General features: G+C 51.3%; 1 protein-coding gene across 1 annotated transcript; it reads left to right on the top strand.

The window, feature by feature from the left end:
* The first annotated feature begins 9,152 nt into the window (after positions 1 to 9,152).
* On the top strand, positions 9,153 to 10,291 carry HMX3 (H6 family homeobox 3). The gene is made up of 2 exons (XM_062580422.1): positions 9,153 to 9,471; positions 9,684 to 10,291. Exons 1-2 carry the CDS (start codon positions 9,153 to 9,155, stop codon positions 10,289 to 10,291), a joined length of 927 nt encoding a protein of 308 aa, XP_062436406.1.
* Positions 10,292 to 10,426: the final 135 nt, after the last annotated feature.

The following is a 10,426-nucleotide window of genomic DNA, read 5'->3' as shown; positions in this document are numbered from 1 at the left end:
CTGCTCGCCCTGGTCTGTGTTCAGAGTCGGTGGAATTGCTTGTGCAGAGAAGTGCTCGCCAAAAGCAATGGGTCCTTTCTACCTGGCCCTTCGTAATTTCTGGTTCTTCATACATTTTTACAGTTTTATTTTGAAAAAGAGGCCCTGACTGAAAGTTGAGTGAGGAAAATGCTGCCTATAGCTTTTTATTAGCTTCATTCACTTTAATATATCTGCCTTGTATGCCAAGAAAAGTATAAACAAATGGCAAGTTATTGGTTTTTCAATAACAGGGTTTAAACCGAGGATACAAAAAACATATTGTACCTGACAGTATTTATGAAACAATTAATATTGCCAATGTCTTTTCCATCTCCTCAAAGTTACGTGTACTGTATAAACTTTGATATATCTTTAAGAAGTACAAAAAACAGCAGCTGGAGAGTACACAAGGCAATGTGCCAACACTACTGGAAAGGGAAACGATTTCCATGTCTTCTTATAAAATGCTTTGATATTAAAATAAACCAGGATGTAATTCTCTTGAGGTTGCTTGTGAAGGCTCAGAGCACAGCTGACAAAGGGGCCCTGGTTTTAGTTTGTAATCTCAGAATTTATATACAGATAAAAGCTCATAAACAGGAATGTAATCACAACAGCAGTACGTCTCTAACTCTCCTCTTCCCTCCTCGGTTCGCAAGCACTTAGGGCCCCGTTTGCCCCCTCGCGCACCCGCGCAGGCCCAGAGGAGCGGTGGTGCTGCACCCGCTCACAGCCGCATCTCCCAGGGACGCCGCGGGTGCTCGAGGTGGCGCCCAGGGCCCCCCACCCCTTGTCCCGTCGGCGGGAAGGAGCTGCCTGCCCCGCGCACCGCCCGCCCCCGCGCACCGCCTCCCCGCGCACCGCCCCGCGCACCGCCCGCCTCCCCCCGCGCACCGCCTCCCCGCGCACCGCCCCGCGCACCGCCCGCCTCCCCCCGCACCCCGCGCACAGCCCACCCCGCGCACCGCCCGCCGCCGCGCACCGGCGCTGGCCGTGGTGCTGAAGGCGGCGCGGCGCGGCGCAGCGGCAGAGCTCTCATTATCATCAGTTCTCCGCAAATTAGGGTTGACAGCTGTTCCCACACAAAAGCACAAATGTTCTGGTAAGAATTTCGTACATAGCCCAAGTTTCCTGAGGGAAGCTGATGGCGGCAGCTTTGCATTCCTTTTCTTAATGCCCTCCTCTCGTTTGTCACCTGGAAATTCAGAGCTCTTATCAATAATGCTCTGTACGCTGCACTGCTGGGAAGCATTCCGATCAATATATTATCATTTCAGAGCTTGTTTGTGAAGGTGAAGGGCATTATCAAGGACATCTGGAAATTCTGATCAGCGTTCTACAATCTTAGATCAGCTTCAGTGCTTTACAAGCATAGCTCTTTGGAACAGAATAAAATTAAAGTTTCTAATTTTATCCTCTCTTTCATATCAATCTTTGCTACCAATAAACCTTTTCCAAACTAATCAATCCATATCTAGCTCATTAGTGTATTGTTTTGATTACTACTTTCATTAAAAAATCCTACTGGTGACAAATATTAAGAGTAAAGTCTGATTCATACAATGGAATAATAGTATCACAAAAAACCACAGAGGTATCATCTGCACGTTTGCCCTAAAGTCTTCTAGCATATCTAGTGTTCTTCATTCTGTTGCAGCTCTGGAGCACGATAATGTGTGATGAACTTCTCACGGCAGCATGATGTGTACAGTATACAATTTTCCTGACGGAATTATTTGAGGCAGAAGTGATCTATAGGAAAAGGGAAATATACTAAAAGTAACATTCTGTGACTACAGTGCACAAGAAACTTAGATCTCATACTCTGGGGATGACAACACAGAGTGAGAATATGCATCAGGATCCTGAGAAAGAGTAGCTAGTGTTTGTTCAGTGCTTCTGAAATATAATACGTTAAGATTATTTTGTTAATGCTATTGCTCTATAGATGCGCAACAGCACTTTTATTTATTAAATTTCATGCACATGTCAAGTTGATGAAGCTATCTAGGCACATGCTCTTTGGAAGTTTTGAGGATCATGGAGTCAGTCCTTCTGCTGCTCTCCGCCAATCTCACTATGCCCTCTCTCTGCATATTGCTAGCACAGTCTCGCATGGCTCAGAGCAATGGGATAACTGCACTTCCACTACCAAGAGGCTGTGTGGGCAGAGACACAGCATAATACAGAGTTCTTGTGCAGGGATCCCTAAGAGAGCATCCGACTTGCTGTAACTAATGCACATAGGGTGCTAATAAAAACTTGGGTGCATTTTGTTTGGCTCTAAATCTAATCTTCCTACTGTTGTGGCTTTCTTGGCATGTGCTATTTCTTTAACTGGGTTTATTAGTAATGAATTTCCAATATATTTTGCTAATGTTTACCTAAAATGTATTAAAAGTATTTTCTGTGCAATGTCTGTCTGTCTATTAGATCTCTAATATTCCAACTACATAAAAAAAAAAAAAGATACAGGCTACATAAATGTGAAGCTGACCCAAAGAAAGGATGGTCTGGAATTTGGCTCTAGAGGAATAAATTCTTATCCTAGTGAAGTCATTTCTTGGCCTTAAGCAAGATAATTAACCCTCTCTGCTTCTGATGCTTCATCTTTATAATGGGGGTTTGAGTATTTATCATAATACAGAAAGAGTAGAAATAAGAAACTTCATTATCTAGGATTAGGTTTTCCCCAGACTGTACAGTGATGTTATGTGGAAAGATGCCCAGAAATCTTCTTTTCCTCTGTACTGTTGTGCAGAAATTGCAGGAAAGCGTCTGTGCACCGTGGCAGCATTATGAGTGCTTGAGCTATCTGCATCTCCAGCGAGGGGGTGTCTTTTGCTGCCCTAGACAGAAGAGGTGGAAGGAGCCTCATGTGGTGCACACATCACCTAAGCTTCTTTTGATTCCTGAAGCCACTGAACTTGCCTGGGGAGTATTCTCCCCGAATAGTAATGTAGGGACTGACAGGCAAGACAGAGTCATTAGTAAGTGCAAAGCACCCTGAGATCCCAACACAGGGTTCTCCTGGAAGCACAAAATGGCCCCATCATTCATTTATTTTGCAAAACACAAATTATTTGGGGGAATCTGCTGACTCAGAACAAGCTGGTTCAGGCTGTCATGCCATTTGTTTAAAAAGTTCTTATGGAAATTAAGGCTACCTCAGAGTCTTTTAACAAAAAGCCGAACACAGCTAGTGTTCAGTGTAACTCTTGTACATGGCCAAGGATATAAGCATAAGAGTCTTTTTAAGAAGCTGATTTTTGAGTCAATGGACTGTAACCCGTTTGAATCAATGATTATTTAAGAACTCCTAAAACTGCACATTGTTTAGCTGCTATGCACAAAAATGTTAGATCTATTCTGCTCTCTGTTGGCTGCAAATGGATAATTCGGATCCTAGGTCTGAGGGCTGAGTGTGGATTACAACAATTCTTTTTCTAGCCAGGCCAGTAAATCATTCACCATGCAGATTTGCAGCTCTTTTTCATTGTAGTGGGAGCTGAAAATATTCAGCACTTTTCAGGTCTTGTTCTAGGATACTCATGCATGTTCATAAACAAACTGCGTCTACAAAGATATCTGCTTCTTTTGGATTTCACCAGTGCTGATGTTTACACAGTTTATTTCAAATTTTTGACATTCTAGATGATAGTTTAGAGTTTACAACGTGGTATATAAGCACCAGTCTTCAGATTTAGAACCACGAACTGCAAAGTTATGATCTGTTCTTTGTTCTTCGGATATTTCTTTCCTTTCGTATTTTGGGACAGGTAAGATGAGTTACAATAGAAATTGTCTGGATGGGATCTCAAAAAACTTGCCCATATTCTGCACAAGAAACCTCCCCTGCTATTTTTTCATGAGAGATTTCCTCTAGCATATATTAGGTGACCTCTAATCTGTGAGTACACTTATGAAAGAGATAAATTGTGTGCACATGAATAATGGCAATACAGAGAGGACTGTATGTGCCAGAAATTGCTGCTGATTTGGACTGGTGTTTGGCAAAACTTAATGTGGCTTCCATGACTGTCTGGTATCTGAGTAGATGTCGTTTGTGATGCAACACATGCCATTATATAATACTGTGAAATATATGAAATAGATGGCTGACAAGGTCCCAGTGATGAAAGCAAGGGATATGTTGTATGGGTTTGTGATGACTTTAGAGCATAGTATCACCTTATACAGAGTACATGTATAGAACTGTGTGAGATAAAGACTGCACTTAGATGACATCACCTTCCTATCAATTCTGTGCCTATGGATTTATTCCAAATGACATGGCAATTTGCAACAGAATTTGTTTCATAAAAAATGTCGCATCCTAGAAATGTTTCCTTTTTCCCATAAAATCTTTGTGGGTCAGATGCAGGGCTGTGATGGGCCTCCGAAATTAAAGTCTCATAAATTAAACAACCTGCTTTCTTTCAGTGCTATAAGGTTCAGAATGAAAATTCTAGTATTTGTCAGGAAAGTCTCTCAGCTTGCCAAGAGGACACTGAAATACTCTGAGACCTACAAACCATTCCATTTAAAGGTGAAAAAAATGCTATTACAAGACATAATAAAGGAAAAACTTGAAATGCTCCAAAATACCTCCTAACCCACAGACAGCACATGCCACCTAGTATACTCAACCAAATGAAACCTGAGATGGGTTGTTGAGCATAACTTGCTTGTAGTTTTTCTACTCTTGAATAAAGCATCCTTATTAAATGTACCTAAAACAGGCATCTCATTCGAAGAGAAAGTAAATCCCTTTTCTGGATAACCTCTGTTTGTTTCCAATCATGTATTTCAGAAGGAGCAATTGAAAGACTGGAAGATAAATGCAACGTTTCTGAATGACCCAGATTTTGCAAAGCCGCTGATAGTATGTGGCGATTTGCAATAGCTGGGGGAGACGCGCTGGCAGTGGCTCAGTCTAGAGAAGTTACTCTTTGGCATTCACAAAATTGTTTTTAGCTGCCTGGACAGAGCGACAGCAGCTTTGAAATCTGAAGGTGGAAGAACCCGCTTCCGTCGCCGGGGCAAGGGCGAGGCGCGGTGCGGGAGAGCGCTCCGGCCGGCCCGGCGGCGGGTGGGAGCGGGACGCAAACCTGCGCCCCCCCCCGCCGCCCCCGGGGCTGCCCTCCGCCGCCGCCTGCTCTCCTGGGCACGCTCCCGCTTGGAAAAACAACGGCAAAGCGGCTAAGCACTACACTTGCCTCGGCCCCTTCGGGCTGGAGGCGAGACAAGCGATGCGGGAGTGACAGATGTTTGTCACCTCTGGGTACCGCGGGAGACGCTCGGAGCCAACAGCAATAAAGGTGGCACGGGAATCTGCAGGAAATAAAATGATTCCGGGTGCAGCAGGTAACTTCTGCCAGGCAAACAGGGCTCTTAGCACAGCACTCTGCGAGCATATAAAATCTGCACGCTTTGAGGTATGGCATTTTGGAGCTAATATGGTATAAACGTGCCGCTACAGAGTCGCACAGTGCAGATTCATGCTTCAGCTTAACAAGGCTGTGCCTCTTCAGAAAAATAATGAAAAAGAAGAGGCTGCACTGAGACAGGATAAATAAGGAGATAAATCACTTTGCAATACAATGCAAGCCAAAGCCTAAAAATAAACAATTACTTTAAATCATATCAAGCACCTATCACAAACATCACATTTATACAATTGATCCATGTGTAAATTAGCCAATTAATTCTGAATTGTAACAGTAATGAAATAATAATTATCTGTTTACATCGGAATGGTAGGAGCAAAGTTCTAGAAACAGAAATGAAAGAAAGAGACTGCGGCACAATCCATTCGGCTCCTTCACCACTGGGCATGGAGGCGGGCCAGTCAATACCAGTCTTTAATATCCAGATTTCGCTGTGGGGTTATAAATAAAATACATAATTGTGTTACAAGCCTATGGGCCATAAATGACAGGGATATAGAGAGGCTGGTTTAGGACATTTGTTGCCTTTTGTATATATATATATACAGAAAGAAGAATTGTAAGGTGAAGATTTATTTTCTCAGAGGCTAGCTTGGTTCTTCTTTCCTGCTTGGCTTCCTACTAGAAGTGCTTGTCTACCCTGAGGGACTCTAGAGCGATCAGGATCTCATAGTCATCAAAGAAGTAAAAGATGAATGAAAAAGGGTGGCAATTTTTATACAGAGTGATTTTGGTGACTCATCAAGACAAATCAAGAACTTCACTGAGCTGAAGAAATGCTAGGGTCTTCTGTAAGAACTTTGCACACTTGATTTTTCATTTAGGGGCTCAAATAGGTAAAATAAGACTGTAATCCAGTTCTCATATGGTAGTCAAGAGTCCTTGTCAGATGATTGTAGGCTATTTTCTATACAGAAACTATTTGCCCTCATTTTTACTGTACAGTTTATCCTAGAGTTGAGGAGTATTTCCACTGAATTAACATTTTCTTAGAAAAATCCCGACCAGCTTTACTTTGTCAGATGAAGTGCCTGTGAAACGAATGCTTCCACGAACAGAAGATTCATATAAACGCCCATAAATTGCTAAAAAAAAAAAACCCTCACTTCTAGATTGTGCTTTGCTGATCTTTCATTTCTGTCCCTCCCAGTTTATCTAAACTACCTCTTGCAACAATATTATTAGTTTGTTAGTTAGTTAATTAGTCAGTTAGAGATGGAGCTGAAAATGTACATTTTACACAAAGGTGACTGAGAAAAATAATATTCTTTTTCACTGAGAATTTACAGGTTGCCGGTATAATTAACATAAAGCAAGTTCAGATATTGCTGTCACAGCTGTGGACAACTCCAAAGAAGTGATGCGACTTTTCTGCTCTAATTCTCATTGATTTTCTCATGAGTGTTAAAATCACATAACGATAGAGCTGAATAAAGTTCATTACCAGGTTCTGTATAGGCAGCTGCCATTCTGGTGTGTCGTATAACAGATGGTGTTCTGAAAAAGTCATGTACATTATACTATCAATGTCATGCTTGTTGCAGGTGGAAATATTACATGATCAGCTCTGTGTAATCTTTGCCTAGATTTTTTTAGAACCTAGTTTAAAAACTCCGAATGTTCTTGCGGGTGCAGAAATCCTGAAGAAACCTTGCAAGCATTGCATCTCCTAAGTTTGATTCGTATGAAAGACGTATAACTTCGAACTGCTGAGCAGCTGTTTCCTGCATGTTCACATGAACCTTCAGACACATTTCTGCAAGCAGAGGAACAGGAATTTGAATTAGCTCAAATAGCTCTTTAAATTTGGATATCAAGAGAAACAAGTTATGTCCTTGCGGGGCATTAAAACCTTTAAATGTAGGGGTCCTTGTCCCCGTCGCCTACGTCCACCCTTTTGAGTCTATAGCTCTAAAGGTGCGAGGACAGTTTTTCGCAGTGGATACTCGCCTGTATTTCAGGCGCTCGGGAGCACACTGGAGTTAAGTGCGTGGGACACTTCGTATTTCTTCCTTTCCTTCCTGTATTTCAGCATGCTGATCTATACCATCGATCCTGTCGAGGGCCGCATCCGCCTTGCAGAGCGCGGCAGCAGAGCGGGTCTGCACGGGGGCACCTAGGCGAGGTGTGGCCGTGCTGGCGGTCGCGCTGCAGCCGCGGAGCTGCCGAGTCGGGGGCAGGGGTGCGGGGCGGCCCGGGCGGCTGCTCGCGGACGGAGCGGACGCGCCGGACGCGCCGTCGCGGCTGCGGGGCGGCCGCGGGGCCGGCAGGGGGCGCCGCGGGCGGCGGCGGCGGCGCGGGGGCTCCCCGCGGCCGGGACGGGGCGGAGCGGGACGGGACGGGGCGGGGGGACCCTGCGCCCGGCCCCCCCGGCTGGGCCCGGCCGCCCTCCCCGCGCCCCGCCGGCCGCTTTCCTGCCGCCGCCGCTCGCCCGAGCCGCGCTCCGCTCCGCGCGCGCGGTTTAGCGGGGCCGATTCTGCCTCGGGGCAGCGCTAAGTGTGTGCGAGACGGGCCAACAGCGGCGGGGAAGCGCGCTCGGGAGCCGCTCCTTGCCGGGGGAGCCGCGCTCCGAGGTGGTTGGTAGGGAATCGAGCGCCCAGGTTTGCTGCCCTTGAAGCAGAAAACAAACAAACGACAAAAAAAACCAGACATTTCCCAACCCGCCCGGAAAGCTGCACCGCATCCGGGCGTTTATGCCCGCTCCGGCGGCGAGCGGCGCGGCGCGGGCGGAGGCGGCGCGGCGGCTGCCGGGCGGCGCGGGGGCGCGGGGAAACGCGCCCGCGGGAGAGGCTGGGGCTCGCCTTACCCCGCGGGCGAGGAACACGATCCGCGGAAAATCTGAGCGGAGGTATCGGTAAAAAGCCGAGTGAACACAAGGAAAGGTGGTGGGGAGCGAGCGGGGCGCAGCAGCAGCCAGGCCCGGCCCGGCGCCTCCGCGGCTCGGCCTTCCGCGCGGCCGGGCGCGGGCTCGGCGCGGCTCGGCGCGGCTCGGCTCGGCGCGGCCCGCGGCGCTTTTGTTGCTGCCGGAGCAGGGGAGGGGTGGGGCGGCGCGGCGGGGCGAGGGGTGGTTTTGTGGCAGGAGCGGTGCGATCCGTGTCATTCGCCTCCCGCAGCTCCCGCGGTGCTTTAGCAGAGCCGATATCCTTTTGTGCTAATAGCTCTGTCCTCATTTGCTGCCTAATTGGACTATATAAAGCCAATAACGGGCGGGCGCTCGTAGCCTCCAGGCGCGGCAGCACGTCGCAGGGGGGCCGGGGGCCGCGGCGGCTGCAGGCAGGGGCTGCGCGGAGCCTTCTCCTCCCGGCTGCCTCCCGCCTAATCCCATTTGCCATTGTGCGTGCCCAATCGCCGTGTACTCCCCGCGTTTAACTTGGATGACATTTTGATTTCATCATTAGCATCCGGCGCCAGGTTGACGCAGCAGCAGCGGCGGCGGCGGCGGCAGCGACGACCCCGGCTCTCCGCCTGCCCGCAGCAGCCCCCCTGCGCCGCGGGCTGCGCGGGTCCCCTCGGCCCCCCGCCCTGCCGCCGCCCCATGCGAGGGGCCCCCGGCCGGCCCCGCCGCCGCGCCCCCGCGCCGCGCCGCCGCGCCTCTCCCCCGCGCCGCCGGGAGCCGCCACCTGCGCGCCGGGCGCCGGCTGCGGGGCCAGCGGCGGCCAGGAGCCGGGCGGGCACCGCAGGATGCCGGAGACCGGGCAGGAGCCGCCCAGCGCCCCGCCGCCGCCGCCGCCCAAGGAGTCCTTCTATATCAAGAACCTGCTCAACGGTGACCCCCCCAAGGCGCCCCCGAAGCAGCCGCGGGCGCTGTTCGCCCCCTCAGGCAAGACGGCGGTGGACGGGGCCGGCTTCGCCCTCTCGCAGGTGGGCGACCTCGCCTTTCCCCGCTTCGAGATCCCGGCGCCGCGCTTCGCCCTGAGCGCCCACTGCCTGGAGCGCGCCCAGACCTGGTGGTACCCCTACGCGCTCACGCCGGCCGGAGCCCACCTGCCCCGCACGGAAGGTACCTGCTGCGCTCGGGGCCGGGCCAGGCCGGGGCTGGGGCCGGGGCCGGGGCTGGGGCGGCGGTGGGGAAAACTCGCAGCGGGGCGTCGCGGGGACCCCGCGGCTCCGCCCGCTCCGCCCGACGGGGCGCTGCGGCCGGGCGGTGAAGGTGTCTCTTTGTGTCCCTTTCTCCCCTTCTCCGCCCCCCTCCACCCCTGCTTTTCCGTCCAGCTGCGGAGAAATCCCTCCTGAGGGACTCGTCCCCCGCCTCGGGCACCGACAGGGACTCCCCGGAGCCGCTGCTCAAGGCGGACGCAGAGCACAAGGACCTCGACTCCAAGAGCCCCGACGAGATCGTCCTGGAGGAGAGCGACTCGGAGGAGGCGAAGAAGGAGGGCGGCGGGGAGGACTGGAAGAAGCGCGAGGAGAGCCCCGAGAAGAAGCCGTGCCGCAAGAAGAAGACGCGCACGGTGTTCAGCCGCAGCCAGGTCTTCCAGCTGGAGTCCACCTTCGACATGAAGCGCTACCTGAGCAGCTCGGAGCGGGCCGGCCTGGCCGCCTCGCTGCACCTCACAGAGACCCAGGTGAAGATCTGGTTCCAGAACCGCCGCAACAAGTGGAAGCGGCAGCTGGCGGCCGAGCTGGAGGCGGCCAACCTCAGCCACGCGGCCGCGCAGCGCATCGTCCGCGTCCCCATCCTCTACCACGAGAACTCGGGCGCGGAGGGCGGCGCGGCGGGCGGCAGCGCCCCCGGCACCCAGCCGCTGCTCACCTTCCCCCACCCCGTCTACTACTCCCACCCCGTGGTCACCTCCGTGCCGCTCCTGCGGCCCGTCTGAGCCCGCCGCCGCCGCGCGGAGCGGCGCGGAGAGGCGCGCAAGCCACCGACCCGCTCGTAAGTACTGCGGCGACTTGTGCGATTCGCCCGGCGAGGGTCTGCGGAGCGGGGCGGGGGGCGCGGGGCGCCGGGTCTC

This window comes from Rhea pennata, chromosome 7 (assembly GCF_028389875.1).
Source record: "Rhea pennata isolate bPtePen1 chromosome 7, bPtePen1.pri, whole genome shotgun sequence".
Taxonomy (NCBI): Eukaryota; Metazoa; Chordata; class Aves; order Rheiformes; family Rheidae; genus Rhea; species Rhea pennata.
The sequence above is the reverse complement of the archived record's forward strand: the minus strand, read 5'-3'. Positions and strand labels throughout refer to the sequence as shown.

What these genes read in the sequence shown, in the direction of transcription:
- HMX3 (XM_062580422.1), top strand. Translation starts at nt 9,153, where the DNA reads ATGCCGGAGACCGGGCAGGAGCCGCCCAGCGCCCCGCCGCCGCCGCCG. An exon ending in CCACCTGCCCCGCACGGAAG is followed by an intron (nt 9,472 to 9,683) that starts GTACCTGCTGCG and finishes TTTTCCGTCCAG; the next exon opens with CTGCGGAGAAATCCCTCCTG.